We start from the raw sequence: 16,651 nt of genomic DNA on the forward strand, positions 1-16,651 counted from the left end.
CCTGTACCATGCAGCCCGTTCCGGTGATCACTCCCGCCTCTGATGGCTTATCCTGCTATACAGGGCCGGATATTGTTTGGAGCTATTTGGACACTGGCGTCAGCGGCTGTGGCGACTGACGGCCGAGCCGACGGCGTGCACAGCTCAGCTGTCTGAGGTCAGGGCTGCGACACAGCTCAGCTATCTCGGGTCAGGACCGTGACCCCTATGAAAAGACCCAGAGAGGGATCTAACATCGGTGACTCCCTGCTTAACCCTAACAATCCCTACTTTTTTCTCCGCGCTATAAAAAAACACATGCGAGTTATAAAAAAAACATCCCTATCAACCAGTCCCTATCAACCAGTTAATTAATTCGACACAGGTACTCTAACCGCATGTGTTTTTTATATCGCGGACAAAAAAGTGGGGATTGTTAGGGTTAAGCAGTGAATCACCGATGTTAGATCCCTCTCTGGGTCCTTTCATAGGTCACGGTCCTGACCCGAGATAGCTGAGCTGTGTCGCAGCCCTGACCTCAGACAGCTGAGCTGTGCACGCCGTCGGCTCGGCCGTCAGGCGCCACAGCCGCTGACGCAAGTGTCCAAACAGCTCCAAACAATATCCGGCCCTGTATAGCAGGATAAGCCATCAGAGGCGGGAGTGATCAATTGAGAGACGCGAAACACTAACGCCAAGGGGATGACAACTGCTGAGGAATAAAGAAACTACATGCAGGTACACTGGGAACACGTCATGCTGGAGTTGACATGTTCCCCGCACTGGCACTTATACTGATAGACCAGCCCAGCCTTCTCTTTGATCCCTAATTTGTCCTTGGGTTTGACGAGCCTAGCACTAAGGTTCGCTGCAGGTCTCGTGCTGACCTTCGCGTAGGGTCGGAGGACGCGCGTGACCTGTTCACTCACCCCCTGGATGTAAGGGATGCTTACATAAACCCGTTTGTCCTCCTCCTGTTCCCTGCCTACCCGTTCAGAACCACCACCCTCTCCCATGCGTAGTCGTTCTCTATTTTTTACCCGCCTGTGGATACGGCGCACCATTCGCTTTGGGTAGTGGTTCCTCACCAGTGCCCGTTCTATCTTCCCTGTCTCGCGTTCCTCGTCCTCAGGTGTTGTCGTGAGTCGTGATGCCCGTGTGAAAAGTGTCTGTGGGACTGATGCCTTGTGCTGTGAGCTGTGGTGTGATTCATAGTGAAGGTATTTGTCCGTATGAGTTGCTTTCCTGAACACCTCGGTCTTCATGGTCCCCCCTCCCAGTCTATGTACCTTTACATCCAAAAAAGGTAAGGATCCCTCCTTTTCCTCCTCGAGCGTGAATTCAATCCTCTCGTGCTGAGCGTTGAGGTGGTCGAGTAGTTCACCTACCTGATCTTTCTTTAAGATCACGAACGTGTCATCTACGTAGCGTCTCCACAGTTTCACTGGGTGTGGAAACGACTGGAGTGCACTGGATTCGAACGATTCCATGAACAAGTTGGCCACCACAACGCTCACTGGACTCCCCATGGCCGTGCCCCACTTTTGCTTAAAGAACTTTCCGTTAACCCTAAAGTAAGTAGTACCCAAACAGAGCCGTAACAATTTTATGATATCCTCGACCTCCAGTGCTGTTTCCGCTCTTACCTTGCTTTCCTCATCCAAAAACTCTTCTTCGAGTCTCTGGCGTGCTACTTCACATGCTGCCTCTGTCGGTACCGATGTGAACAGCGCTTTGACGTCAAAAGAAACCATGGTCTCATCGTCACTGAGCGTAACATCTCGTAAACTCTCTTTGAAACTCGCCGTGTCCTTGACATGATGTTCAGACTTGCCTACCAGAGGAGATAATATGCTAGCTAAATGTTTGGACAGCTGGTACGTTACACTGCCTATGCTAGACACGATGGGACGTAGCGGAACGCCCTGCTTGTGCACCTTCGGTAGCCCATAAAGCAATGGCGGAGTCGGGTCCGACGGGTACAGTTTTAGATACGTTTTTCTGTCCAATTTGCCCTGTTGTTCTAAGTCCTTTAGCGCCCCCCTTACCTCTCGTGTGTACCTACCGGTTGGGTCCCTATCCAGTTCAGTGTACGTGTCGTGATCCCCTATTAGTGTTTCTAACCTACTTTGATACTGCTCACAGGTCATCACACATACAGATCTACCCTTATCTGCAGGTAAAATCATAATATCTTGCCTATCTTGTAGGTCACGTAACGCTTTCCACTCCCCCTTACTGAGATTTTTGCTTTGCGGGGGACGGAAGGAATTGAGAGCTTTGGTGACCTCGAATCTAAGCCTATTCGCTACATCCGGTGTTACATCGTCTGAACGGCACACACTTTCGACCGCCGAAACAAAATCCGCGACTGGAACGCTTGTCGGCGTCGGTACAAAATTGAGCCCTTTACGTAGCACACTGACCTCATCGTCACTTAGGCTTACCCCAGACACTAGACAGATTGACCACCCACTTATCTCCATTGTCCTCCCCCTGTCCACCAGTCTCCTCCTGCTCACCGGTCTCCTGTCTGTCCTCCTGCTTACCAGTCTCCTGGCCACCGGTCTCCTGCTCACTGGTCGTGAGCAGGATACATACCTCGTGGTGGTATGTATTTTGGTAGGTGTTTGAGACGTTTGAGACGCATTGTCTTGTATTTTAATGCATTTTAAAGCACGGCTGACGAAGGGAGCAGAAGCTTCCGAAAGCTACCGAATCAATATACGCATTACTGGTGTCGAAGAATTGGTTCCTAAATAAACAACTCTACATTGCTGTACAGCTAATACGCTTTTCACCTGGTGGCCAGTAGAGGAACTAACAGTTACTACAACTGACCGTCAGAAGCACCCAACACACACCGTGCCGCTCCCAGTAACATACCAGGATGTAGACCCCAGTCGGGCAGCGCTCCGGCGTCCGGTAGTCGCAGCTGGTCCAGCAGTGACAGCAGCCGGCCGGCGCTGCCCTCCGGCGCCGTCCGACAGGCGTTCACGGCCACCACCCTGACGGACAGACGTTACACGGTCAGCAAAGAGCCGACACTCGGTCAGCGGACAGTGGCGTTGGGTCACCGGATGGCAGAGCATCGCCGCAGCACACAGACCAGACAGGACTGTGCCGACAACGCAACCCCGTTGGAGTAACATGACCCTAATAAATGCACCGATAATGCTCTGGTCTATCTCCATTATTTATAATAATAAAAAAATGAAAGAACAACTGAGATGAGGGAAAGGAGTGAGGCGTCTGTTAGGGTCCCCGTGCAATACGCCCGGTGCGGTGACTGACCTCTGCGCCGCTAGCTGGAGAGCTGGTTCACCCGGCTGACGACCTTCTGTACCTCCTCGGCGGAGAGCGGGTGGCCGTTGGTGGTCCACCGCAGCCCGTCCCGGTAGCCGGCCGCCCCATCCGGCGACACGCCCTGGGGAGTCATAGCATAACACTCAGGCAGGTTCAGGTTTCAGTCCGACACACAGAACCGTCCGGCGACACGCCCTGGGGGCGACACATGGGCGCGCTCAGGGCTCAGGTACAGGTCTCGCGAGATTAAGCGGTAGGTTTTGCACTTTTACATTTCCGGTTATATCTCAGAAACTAATCGATCTACGATGAAGCCATTTTACACGATCATGGCCGGCTTGTTACCCAACAAGTCGATCGCATCTTCAACACTTAAAAGCTTAAGACGACGAAGATATAACCTAAAGTACACTAAATTTTCTAGGTGCAAAACCTACCGCTAAAACCCGCGAGCCCTGTACCATGCACAAGGGCGCCGGGTGCAGTGTCTGTGTGTCCCTGACTGACCTGCAGCTGTGACGCTGTCACAGAAAGCACCTGTTCATTGCCCAATGGATCCAGCCCAGTTCCGGCCGGCCGAGTGCCCGCACGTACGCAGCCAGTGTTACGGTCTGTGTTCGATCTATGTTACGGTCTGTGTTCAATCTATTTTACGCCCTGTGTAACGACCTGCGTTACGGCTTGTGTTACGGTCTGTGTTACATACCCTGTTCTGGGCGGTCTCCACCTTGACCCTCTTAGCGTCCCAGAGTCGGTACTGGTAGACGTGAGCGTTCTCTGCCGAGACGTCCCGCAGGTGAACGAGCAGGTTCTGTAGGCCGACCAGCGTCTCAGCTGGCACCTGAGAAGGTCAGGGGAGGGTAGGGGAGGTCAGTGGTGTACTGGTGTCTGACATAGACCAGCGGACAGGGGGAGGGGAGAGGGAGAGGAGTCTGGTGGCGCAGTAGGACCGTTCCGCGCTTGAAAGTGGACACATCTGAGGACCTTTCCGCGCGCGCTGACACTGCCTCTAGAACCGTTCTGCGAGCAGTCAGACATGCAGACCGGATTGATGTTTTGAAACTTTGACATAATAAACTTTAATTAATTCGACACAGGTAGCCTAACCGCATGTGTTTTTTTATATCGCGGACAAAAAAGTGGGGATTGTTAGGGTTAAGCAGGGAGTCACCGATGTTAGATCCCTCTCTGGGTCCTTTCATAGGTCACGGTCCTGACCCGAGATAGCTGAGCTGTGTCGCAGCCCTGACCTCAGACAGCTGAGCTGTGCACGCCGTCGGCTCGGCCGTCAGTCGCCACAGCCGCTGACGCCAGTGTCCAAACAGCTCCAAACAATATCCGGCCCTGTATAGCAGGATAAGCCATCAGAGGCAGGAGTGATCAATGGAGGGACGCGAAACACTAACGCCAAGGGGATGACAACTGCTGAGGAATAAAGAAACTACATGCAGGTACACTGGGAACACGTCATGCTGGAGTTGACGTGTTCCCAGCCCGTCCTGTACCATGCAGCCCGTTCCGGTGATCACTCCCGCAGGGCCGGATATTGTTGGGAGCTGTTTGGACACTGGCGTCAGCGGCTGTGGCGACTGACGGCCGAGCCGACGGCGTGCACAGCTCAGCTGTCTGAGGTCAGGGCTGCGACACAGCTCAGCTATCTCGGGTCAGGACCGTGACCCCCTATGAAAAGACCCAGAGAGGGATCTAACATCGGTGAGTCCCTGCTTAACCCTAACAATCCCTACTTTTTTCTCCGCGCTATCAAAAAACACATGCGAGTTATAAAAAACACATCCCTATCAACCAGTCCCAAACAGTGTACCAAATTTGAGCGCAATCGGCGTGGCAGTTCAGGGTTCAAGATATATGAGCAACCCAAAATCGCTACTGCAGCAGAATAACGAACACTCTTGGCCCTTCACGTCGCACGTGTCACGACGCTCACCATGATACATCAGTTGTAGTTAATAACTCACCAAGATACATCAGTTGTAGTCAATAACGAGATGGAAGGGATAGGATTACGCGCAACAAAGAATAACGCAGGTCAATCAGCCCAGCGCACACTGGGCCGGGGGTCCGGAAAAGTGCTAGAAATTATTTGTGATTGAGTTGTTGATCTCAGTGACAAGCAAACATGCTAAAAACGAAGTGGGGCTGCTTAACCCTCGCCGGACCTATTGTCGGACCCCCACCCCCTCGGCCGGCCGAGGGGGGGAGGGTTGGTACGACCCCTTTTTGCCGTTTCGCCCCTAATGGACTCATTTTCTTCGGACTCAGCAGCTCGTCGGCCTGCGGCGAGGACGGCGTCAGTATACACGTGTTCCGTGCGTGTTTTGAGTCGATCGGTGAGGTGCTCCTACATTTGCTCAACTCCAGCATAACCCAATCCGATGTCCCGCAGTCCTGGAAACATTCCCTTGTCCATCCCATCCTCAAATCCGGCGATTTGTCTAACCCGTCCAATTTCCGTCCTATATCCATCGTACCTGTCATCACCAAAATCCTAGAACGAGCTGTTCACCAACAGCTCTACTCCTACCTGTCCGAAAACCATCTCCTATCTCCTAACCAGCACGGTTTCCGACCCCATCACTCCACGGAAACCGCGCTCGCATCCATTTCCGACCATATCCTATCAGCATCTGACCATGGAGAGGTTTCCCTTCTCTGCCTGCTGGACTTGAGCAAATGTTTCGATGTGATTGACCACTCGAAACTCCTTTCAAAATTACAGGCACACGGAATTAACACGTCATGGTTTTCTGCATATCTTAAAAACCACACTCAGAGCGTCAGCTTCACTGACAATCACGGTGGAGTCAAAAAGTCCCGCCCGCTGCCCAACAGCATCGGAGTTTTTCAGGGTTCAGCCTTAGGCCCCCTCCTCTACTGCGTCTTCGCTAACGACCTTAGTCAGTTTGCCGAGGGCGCAGTAGTAGTTCAATACGCAGACGACACACAAATTCTAGTAAGCGGCAAAAAATCCCAAATTCAATCTGTCGTCACTCGTATGGAGGACACCTTGGCCTCTCTGGACCGTTGGTTCCGGGCCAACGGTTTAAAAGTCAACGCCGCTAAGACCCAGCTGATGCTGTTGGGCAGCCCCCAAAATCTTCGTACATTGCCTGAATTTAAAGTAAAGTACCGCGATCACGAGTTATCCCCAGTTATCTCAGTCAAAAACCTCGGCATCATATTTGATCGTCACCTGACCTGGGGTGATCATATCACAACGCTCACGAAACGCTGCTTTGGAGTTTTGGGTGGTCTCTCGCATCTCCGGGGGCACCTACCGCCCACTGTGATCTCCGTGCTGGTCAGCGCACTGGTCATATCCCAAATTCGATACTGCATCGCAGTATATGGTGCTTGCACCAGACACAATCTCTCTCGGATACAAAAAATATTAAACTACGCAGCCAAAGTCATTTTCGGCCGAAAAAAGTACGACCATGTCTCCGATTTGATGTGCCAGTTGCGCTGGCTCAGCGCGGAGAACCTCGTCACCTACCACTCCCTGTGCCTGTTGCACAAAGTGCGGTGTTACGCCGAGCCGGAGGTGCTGGCACACAGTCTGACCACTGTGGCAGAGGCGCGCGGCGGGGACGCTGATGTCAGTACCCGGCAGGACGCGCTCCTGCACGTGCCGCGATCCCGTACAGAGATGGGCAAACGCCGGTTCACCTGCCGAGCGCCGGCTGCCCTCAACTCGCTGCCACCTGATTTGACCCGACTGCCCCCTGGAGCTTTCGGACGTCACTTGCGTACCCATCTGCTCGAGGAGCAAAACACTGTCTAGCCAGCATGACTGTTTATCTGCACGTGTGTTTCCCTTTCATCATCTTTTACCGTTTTTTATCACCATCTGTTTTATTGACGACGGGCAGTAATAGCCACATGTGCACGTGGAATGTCCTGAATAAATTGTCTAATTGTCAAAAAAAAAAAAAAAAAAAATTGTCTAATTAATGGAGCTAGAGCCTCGCGGAAAAAACAAGCGTGTGCGCCGTTTCAAGGCGGAACGATTGATACCCGATTTTAAGGTTCCAGGTCAACCGGTAACCTCTGAGATGAAGTCAAAAAGCCCAAGGTAGGGTTTGGTTTTTGGCAAATAGTTTCGCAAAAAATGGCCGCAGAGCAGCGATTTTGGCACCATCGTGTTCGTCTGGTTCAGGCGCGTCGAATGGTATACTTTTTGTTCGGGTGAGGTCAACTTAAGGTATTGACCTCGAGTCAAGGTCAGTTCAGAGCCCATCAGGCCACGAACTTTATCGAAGGAGGTCGTATTGCATATCATTCGATTCGGGAGGTCTTCCCGAGTCCAGTGGTGGCTTTCCCGAGTCGCTGGCTCAATTTGATCATGAGTTATTGACGAGAAACTCCTATGAGCGGTGTGACGTCATAAATGACGTCACGGAAGGTCACAAATGCAAAAGTAAAGCATCGGATCTTGCAAGGAGTGCACGAAATCACGATTCCGTGTGCTTGAGATAGTTTGAAATCATTCCATGCGCAAAAACAACAGTTTCCTTATTTCCCCATTCACTTTTAATGGTGAGGTCACGTGACCTCGAAGAGTAGCAGGCATTAGCAAAAATTGCGAGTAGGGCATGACAGAAAGATGTTTGGTGGTTTGTATGGCATGGCTATTTTTAACGGCTCGAAATAACATTTCTCAAAAAGTCTAACTAAAGAGCAAGTTGTTGTTGATTATCACTGACTTGTGTTTAGGGGTTAATAATGACTGAATTTTTGAGTTTGGCCCAGAAATGTTGACAGCATTGTGTGCGTTGATCAATTCTGAGCTCAGGGACATATATTTCATTTAGATTATAAGCGTTTGTTTTTCACAACTTCCAGCGTTTTAAAGAGCGCCGGGCCTTCAGTAGAGCGGCGAGGTGACAATTGCCCCTACATCATGTGGTTTACTGGCGCATAGCTCGAAAAGTAGCAGGGAAAAGCAGCAAAGCACCTATATGGAACAAAAGATGAGTAATCAGAGGCTACTATGAAATGTTCATTTTTAGCTGCTCGAAATAACGTTTTTATAAAAGTCTAATTAAAAAATTGGATATGATTTTAAATTACGTCTTGCAGCTGCTTGCAAACAGCTAGCTTATCTTGCAGAAAAGCGATGCAATATGTCAGAATGATGTTGGCACAGTGAACAACAGTGCCCTGAACTAGTCTGACAGGAAATTTCGTTCAAAACGACGATTGGTCAACTAATAAATTACCACTAAAGTTCATCATTAAAATCGGTAAATGTGGTGGCCTATAGAGAGTCTAAATTGTCTTGTGTTTGGTGACAACTGACGACCTCAATTTTGACCTTAGGGCAAAACTAGCATCGGAATCGTATTCTTCGATCAATTTGGGATTAAATGATACCTATTTTGTTCATATTGCGCACAGTCAGTTTGGGGGAATTTCTAGCGCTTTTTCAGGCTGCCGGCCTACAGTGCAGCGGTTGCTGACTTACAAGCCTATTAAAAACGTTACAGGAATACGCTTCGCTAGCTCAAACGTAATAGAGTAGAATCATTACATATATGCAATTGCTACTATTTCCTGGTTTTCTTTATAGGCCAAGACTTGGTAACTGATAACGCTGCTGCCCTGTAATGGGTCCGGCCCGCTGTGGCGAGTGAAGACACTCGCTCTGACTGACTGGACCGCCAGCCGAGACGCTGCTGACTCTGGTGGTGAATGGTGAGCGGAAGAGGAGAAAGTTTACGCCAAAGCTGAAGCAACTCTACATTGCCGTACAGCTAATACGCTTTTCACCTGTTGGCCAGTAGAGGAACTAACAGTTACTACAACTGACCGTCAGAAGCACCCAACAAACACCGTGCCGCTCCCAGTAACATACCAGGATGTAGACCCCAGTCGGGCAGCGCTCCGGCGTCCGGCAGCCGCAGCTGGTCCAGCAGTGACAGCAGCCGGCCGGCGCTGCCCTCCGGCGCCGTCCGACAGGCGTTCACGGCCACCACCCTGACGGACAGACGTTACACGGTCAGCAGAGAGCCGACACTCGGTCAGCGGACAGTGGCGTTGGGTCACCGGATGGCAGAGCATCGCCGCAGCACACAGACCAGACAGGACTGTGCCGACAACGCAACCCCGTTGGAGTAACATGACCCTAATAAATGCACCGAAAATGCTCTGGTCTGTCTCCATTACTTATAATAATAAAAAAATGAAAGAACAACTGAGATGAGGGAAAGGAGTGAGGCGTCTGTTAGGGTCCCCGTGCAATACGCCCGGTGCGGTGACTGACCTCTGCGCCGCTAGCTGGAGAGCTGGTTAACCCGGCTGACGACCTTCTGTACTGTTTTAGAGTATTTTATAGTTAAATTTACAGCATACTAGAGGTACAGGTTTACGCGATAACTGTATGTTTTGATATGTGTGATTAACGGATGCATTAGTTTGGGTGTAAAAACTTGCATTTTTATTGGTATTATTTGTGTAGAACTGGGTAACTGCTTTTAATTGAACTGTAAAGCATGATGATGATGCATGCGAGTTGTTCGAGCCATTTGTAAGTTAGGATGTTATTCAATTCAACCCTACCCTACCCTACCCTACCCTTACACTACCCTACCCTACCCTTACACTACCCTAACCTACCCTACCCTACCCTACCCTACCCTACCCTACCCTACCCTACCCTACCATACCCTACCCTACCCCTACCCTGCCCTGCCCTACCCTACCCTACCCTGCCCTGCCCTACCCTACCCTACCCCTACCCTACCCTACCCTAGCCTACCCTTACATTACCCTAACCTACCCTATACCCTACCCTTCCCTACCCTACCCTACCCCTACACTACCCCTACCCTACCCCTACACTAACCTACCCTACCCTACCCTACCCCTACCCTACCCTACCCCTACACTACCCTACCCTACCCCTACCCTACCCTACTCCTACACTACCCTACCCCTACCCTACCCTACCCCTACCCTACCCTACCCAACCCTACCCCTAGTCCCTACCCTACCCTACTCTACCCTACCCTACCCTACCTTACCCTACCCTACCCTACCCTACCCTACCCTACCCTACCCTACCCCTACCCTACCCTTACACTACCCTACCCTACCCTTACACTACCCTAACCTACCCTACCCTACCCTACCATACCCTACCCTAACCTACCATACCCTACCCTACCATACCATACCCTACCCTACCCTACCCTGCCCTGCCCTACCCTACCCTACCCTACCCCTACCCTACCCTACCCTACCCCTACACTACCCCTACCCTACCCCTACACTAACCTACCCTACCCTACCCTACCCTACCCTACCCTACCCTACCCTACCCTACCTACCCTACCCCTACACTACCCTACCCTACCCCTACCCTACCCTACTCCTACACTACCCTACCCCTACCCTACCCTACCCCTACCCTACCCTACCCAACCCTACCCCTAGTCCCTACCCTACCCTACCCTACCCTACCCTACCCTACCCTACCCTACCCTACCCTACCCTACCCTACCCTACCCTACCCTACCCTACCCTACCCTACCCTACACTACACTACCACCGACAGTCCAAGTTTCAGCTAAATCGGCCCAGAAACGGCTGAGATATTGCAAAAACAAATTAATTGTATTTACTGGCGAATCCTCTTGGCGAGCGGTGCCTTGTGTCGGCCTTTGTTGTCAAAGGTCAACGACCTCCCGGCTCTGATGCTTTTCACTCAGTTTTTTAAGCGAACAACTGAGCCTAAAGCGCGTGCTCTCTGCTCGGCGCCGGCCTCGGCCAGCCTGGGGCAGAGATGCACGCGCTGACGCCGCACCCCTCGTCCGATTGCGCCCATCTTTTGATACGATGGTCCGCCCCACCCAAAGTTTGTGGTCACCAAATTTCACGTCGATACGCGGCGCCGTTCCGGCGCAAGAAGACACATAAGGCTGACGGACACGCAGACAACTTATAATTTATTAAGTAAGACTTTGATAGGAAATAGTGAGTGTATCTAGATATTCTTAACTTGGAATCTCCAACATGGTTGATAGCGCGCGGGGATTTGAATTTTTTGTCTGTGAATTTAATTTAGAATTTTGGGTATCGCTGCAATGTGAGCTATACTTATAGGGTTATTCAAGGCTATTTATTGTAGTTGTCCAGTGACCAAGGCCAAACAATATTGGCCGAAATATTTGGACTTGCATACGCAATACAATCCCAGTGATTTCCGATAAAGTTTTATATCATACAGACCTTCTGTACCTCCTCGGCGGAGAGCGGGTGGCCGTTGGTGGCCCGCCGCAGCCCGTCCCGGTAGCAGGCCGCCCCATCCGGCGGCACGCCCTGGGGAGTCATAGCATAACACTCAGGCAGGTTCAGGTTTCAGTCCGACACACAGAACCGTCCGGCGACACGCCCTGGGGGCGACATATGGGCGCAATCAGGGCTCAGATACAGGTCTCGCGAGATTAAGCGGTAGGTTTTGCACTTTTACATTTCCGGTTATATCTCAGAAACTAATCGATCTACGATGAAGCCATTTTACACGATCATGGCCGGCTTGTTACCCAACAAGTCGATCGCATCTTTCACACTTAAAAGCTTAAGACGACGAAGATATAGCCTGAAGTACACTAAATTTTCTAGGTGCAAAACCTACCGCTTAAACCCGCGAGCCCTGTACCATGCACAAGGGCCCCGGGTGCAGTGTCTGTGTGTCCCTGACTGACCTGCAGCGGTGACGCTGTCACAGAAAGCACCTGTTCATTGCCCAATGGATCCAGCCCAGTTCCGCCCGGCCGAGTGCCCGCACGTACGCAGCCAGTGTTACGGTCTGTGTTCGATCTATGTTACGGTCTGTGTTCAATCTATTTTACGCCCTGTGTAACGACCTGCGTTACGGCTTGTGTTACGGTCTGTGTTACATACCCTGTTCTGGGCGGTCTCCACCTTGACCCTCTTAGCGTCCCAGAGTCGGTATTGGTAGACGTGCGCGTTCTCTGCCGAGACGTCCCGCAGGTGAACGAGCAGGTTCTGTAGGCCGACCAGCGTCTCAGCTGGCACCTGAGAAGGTCAGGAGAGGGTAAGGGAGGTCAGTGGTGTACTGGTGTCTGACATAGACCAGCGGACAGGGGGAGGGGAAAGGGAGAGGAATCTGGTGGCGCAGAAGGACCGTTCCGCGCTTGAAAGTGGACCTGGACATATCTGAGGACCGTTCCGCGAGCGCTGACACTGCCTCTAGAACCGTTCTGCGAGCAGTCAGACATGCAGACCGGATTGATATTTTGAAACTTTGGCATAATAAACTTTAATTAATTCGACACAGGTAGCCTAACCGCGTATGTTTTTTATATCGCGGACAAAAAAGTGGGGATTGTTAGGGTTAAGCAGGGAGTCACCGATGTTAGATCCCTCTCTGGGTCCTTTCATAGGTCACGGTCCTGACCCGAGATAGCTGAGCTGTGTCGCAGCCCAGACCTCAGACAGCTGAGCTGTGCACGCCGTCGGCTCGGACGTCAGTCGCCACAGCCGCTGACGCCAGTGTCCAAACAGCTCCAAACAATATCCGGCCCTGTATAGCAGGATAAGCCATCAGAGGCGGGAGTGATCAATGGAGGGACGCGAAACACTAACGCCAAGGGGATGACAACTGCTGAGGAATAAAGAAACTACATGCAGGTACACTGGGAACACGTCATGCTGGAGTTGACGTGTTCCCAGCCCGTCCTGTACCATGCAGCCCGTCCCGGTGATCACTCCCGCCTCTAATGGCTTATCCTGCTATACAGGGCCAGATATTGTTTGGAGCTGTTTGGACACTGGCGTCAGCGGCTGTGGCGACTGACGGCCGAGCCGACGGCGTGCACAGCTCAGCTGTCTGAGGTCAGGGCTGCGACACAGCTCAGCTATCTCGGGTCAGGACCGTGACCTCCTATGAAAGGACCCAGAGAGGGATCTAACATCGGTGACTCCCTGCTTAACCCTAACAATCCCTATTTTTTTCTCCGGGCTATAAAAAACACATGCGCGCTATAAAAAACATCCCTATCAACCAGTCCCAAACAGTGTACCTACCAAATTTGAGCGCAATCGGCGTGGCAGTCCAGGGTTCAAGATATATGAGCAACCCAAATCGCTACTGCAGCAGAATAACGAACACTCTTGGCCCTTCACGTCGCACGTGTCACGACGCTCACCATGATACATCAGTTGTAGTCAATAACTCACCAAGATACATCAGTTGTAGTCAATAACGAGATGGAAGGGATAGGATTACGCGCAACAAAGAGTAACGCAGGTCAATCAGCCCAGCGGTTGCTGACTTACAAGCCCATTAAAAACGTTACAGGAATATGCTTCGCTAGCTCAATCGTAATAGAGTAGAATCATTACATATATGCAATTGCTACTATTTCCTGGTTTTCTTTATAGGCCAAGGCTTGGTAACTGATAACTCTGCTGCCCTGTAATGGGTCCGGCCCGCTGTGGCGAGTGAAGACACTCACCCTGACTGACTGGACTGCCAGCCGAGACGCTGCTGACTCTGGTGGTGAATGGTGAGCGGAAGAGGAGAAAGCTTACGCCAAAGCTGAAGCAACTCTACATTGCTGTACAGCTACATAGGAGACATCTCTGTCCACTTTAATTTCACATATGTCCCTCTCAGTTTTCCAAACACTGCAGGTTTTGGAGAGGCAGCCATGTCCAGCCTCACCACAGTTGATGCATTTTGGAGAGCAAGTCCCTTCATGTTTCTTAGAGGCACAGTTCAGACATATACTCTCAGCCTTACACCTTTCCTGTGCATGTCCGTATTTCCCACAGTTGTGGCAAAGAAGTGGGTTTGGTATGTACTTCTTGACTGGGTACCTGACATAGTCAAATTGGAGCTGTGAGGGACATGTTGGGGTGTTGAAGGTAAGAAGAAGAGTGGGGGTGCGCTGAACTTCCTCCCCTACCTTCCTCGTGAATCATTTTACGCCAACCACACCAAACTCCTCCAACCAACCGCAGATCTCCAACTCTGACAAGTCAATCAGGTCAGGTGCATGTATGATGCCCTTGCTCTGATTCAGTCTCGCGTCCCTCTGTACGACACACTCCTCACCACCAAAAAGTTGGCCTTTAAGAGTTTGTCTGTCTGAGCCTCGTTTTTGGTCTTGACTAGCAAAGACCCATCTGCCATGAAGTTAGCTTTGGCCACTTTTCCTGTCCGCCAAGAATGCCTCGGACGCAGGTTTGAACCCATGGCCACCCTCTTTCCTTCACACTTTTCCCAGATGTAAGTTTGAGCTGCAGATAAACCCCCTGGGTTCCTTCATCTGCATCTCCCCAGAAACTCATTTCATCCACTCTTGTCCGTTTTAAGGCCCTTGGCCCCTCCATCACGTCCAATCCATATGCCTACTTACCGACCTCCGAATGCAACTATAAATATTTTGTATTTATTCAGTTTATTGCCAACAGGACAGATTCCCAACGATAGGCAAGTACAAATGAAATGGCCTTGAATGAACTCAACAGCGAGAACCAGTTCAGCTGAGTTGGTGGAATATTCACCACCTTCCAGTTAATCGTCCTCCCTCAAAGACAATTAAATTAAAGAAAGGCAATAACCAAATAGCAACTTCTAGATCTTGACGCTTATGTCTCTCCTCTCCGGAAACGTCTTGACATCTCTCATCTGGGCTTCTTCTTCTTCTTCTTTGTGGGTTAGGGCGCGCAGCCGTCAGGCCCTAGCGTCCAACTTCTTCGTTTCTTGCATTCAACTGTCCGATCTTCCACGATGTAGTGTCGGGTTGGTAGGTACTAAGCGGTAACTAAGCAGGGTAATGGGTAGCCGGAAAAGGAAAAAAACTAGGGAAGGACAAATGCCAGGGGAGGAAATTGCCGGGGAAGGATTAAGCCAGAAGGAACAGACCTGAGTAGCAGTGTTAGTGTTAGTTTGATTGAGCAGCAATCTACAAAATGATGAAAGAAAGATCAAAACTCTTCTAGTCAGAGTGTTACCAGGTAATCAGAGAAAGAGAGAGCGAGAGAAATTCAGACCACTCTACGAGCTAGCTATATATACTACCAAATACTAAAATAAAGGAGAGAAGAGAAAACACGAACCACAGAGGACATGTGCTCAGAGTGCACTGTTGTTTCACTTAGACCTCCCGTAACGTTCACATTAGACCTCCACAGAGACGAATCAGTAATCAAAACACACCGAAAGAAAGTTTCCAAAGCCTAGAATCACCACACAAAAACAGGCAAAAGTAACATCATCAGTGGGGGCGGCAAGTAAGTAGCCGCCAATCAAACATTACACAGTTGTTAAAAGTACTGTCAATTCCGGTATATCAATAGAACCCGCCGCATTTACAGTTTGTCAAGCAGCTCACAATCGCGCAAGAAAAGAAACACTGCGTCCAATACATTAGGTTCTGTATCACCGAGCAGAGTCGCAATTGTGAACGGGAGACCAGCATCTCCACATGTTCGTCGCAAACGTTGGCGTGTCGAGCGATATTGAGGGCAATCAATTAGGAGATGTTTGACATCGATAATGCATCGACAAAGTGTACACAACGGTGGTGGAGCACGATCCATGACATGCGAGTGCGTAAGGAGTGTATGGCCAAGTCTCAGGCGACACAGCACTACTTCTTCTTGGCGACTGTCACGAGCGCCGGACGTCCACCTTCCTATGGTAGGCTTAATCGTCTTAAGGTGAGTGGGCCGAAACTCTTGCCATAAGGTAGCAAATTGGTCTCGAACGCGCCGTCGGACCTCTGGGACATATTCACGATAACCAACTGCGACCGGTGTAACCTCTGGTTTGTCATGTGCTTTCCCGGCCCAATAGTCAGCTCGCACATTTCCAGCTATACCGCTATGTCCCGGTACCCATATAAGAATGCACCTCATTCCATCCTCGGCAATGCGATGGTTTAATTCTAATATAGAGGTAAGTAACGGGTGCCTCGTGGTGCCGTGCGCCATGCCTAACGCTTTCACAGCCGATTGAGAATCGGTGCATATCAAGGAACGTGGAATGCAATGGGTGCAGACAAACTTCAGGGCTTCTAGTATAGCTACTAGTTCGCCTGTATAAATAGAAAGACCTTCCGGTAACTTAAACGAAAAGAAAGCATTGTTAATGGTGAAAGCACAAGCCACCGACTCATGCCGCTTGGATCCATCTGTGTACAGTATCCGATATCCAGGGTACTCGCTGATAAGAGTCTGAAACTCGGCCTGCACGTCTATCGTGGAGCGACTCGCTTTATCCTGGTTAGTTAGCAGGCGCGTCGTGACACACGGCAGAATCCACGGTGCCAAAGGCGCTGAGGGTTTGACAAGGCCTGTCGGTGGTTCATAA

At 50.7% G+C, this 16,651-nt stretch overlaps 1 protein-coding gene across 1 annotated transcript; it reads right to left on the minus strand.

The window, feature by feature from the left end:
* Positions 1 to 673: 673 nt before the first annotated feature.
* On the minus strand, positions 674 to 2,427 carry LOC122373465. Its single transcript, XM_043351550.1, has 2 exons — positions 2,139 to 2,427; positions 674 to 2,086 (listed from the first exon to the last, which is right to left on the minus strand). The coding sequence occupies exon 2, from the start codon at positions 1,731 to 1,733 to the stop codon at positions 708 to 710; it is 1,026 nt and encodes a 341-aa protein (XP_043207485.1). The 5' UTR covers positions 1,734 to 2,086; positions 2,139 to 2,427; the 3' UTR covers positions 674 to 707.
* Positions 2,428 to 16,651: the final 14,224 nt, after the last annotated feature.

This window comes from Amphibalanus amphitrite, unplaced genomic scaffold (assembly GCF_019059575.1).
Source record: "Amphibalanus amphitrite isolate SeventyFive unplaced genomic scaffold, NRLGWU_Aamphi_draft 001500F_arrow, whole genome shotgun sequence".
In the NCBI taxonomy this organism is placed as follows: Eukaryota; Metazoa; Arthropoda; class Thecostraca; order Balanomorpha; family Balanidae; genus Amphibalanus; species Amphibalanus amphitrite.

Bases quoted from the DNA above. Each gene is read 5' to 3' on its own strand.
- LOC122373465 (XM_043351550.1), bottom strand. From the start codon at position 1,733: ATGGTTTCTTTTGACGTCAAAGCGCTGTTCACATCGGTACCGACAGAG.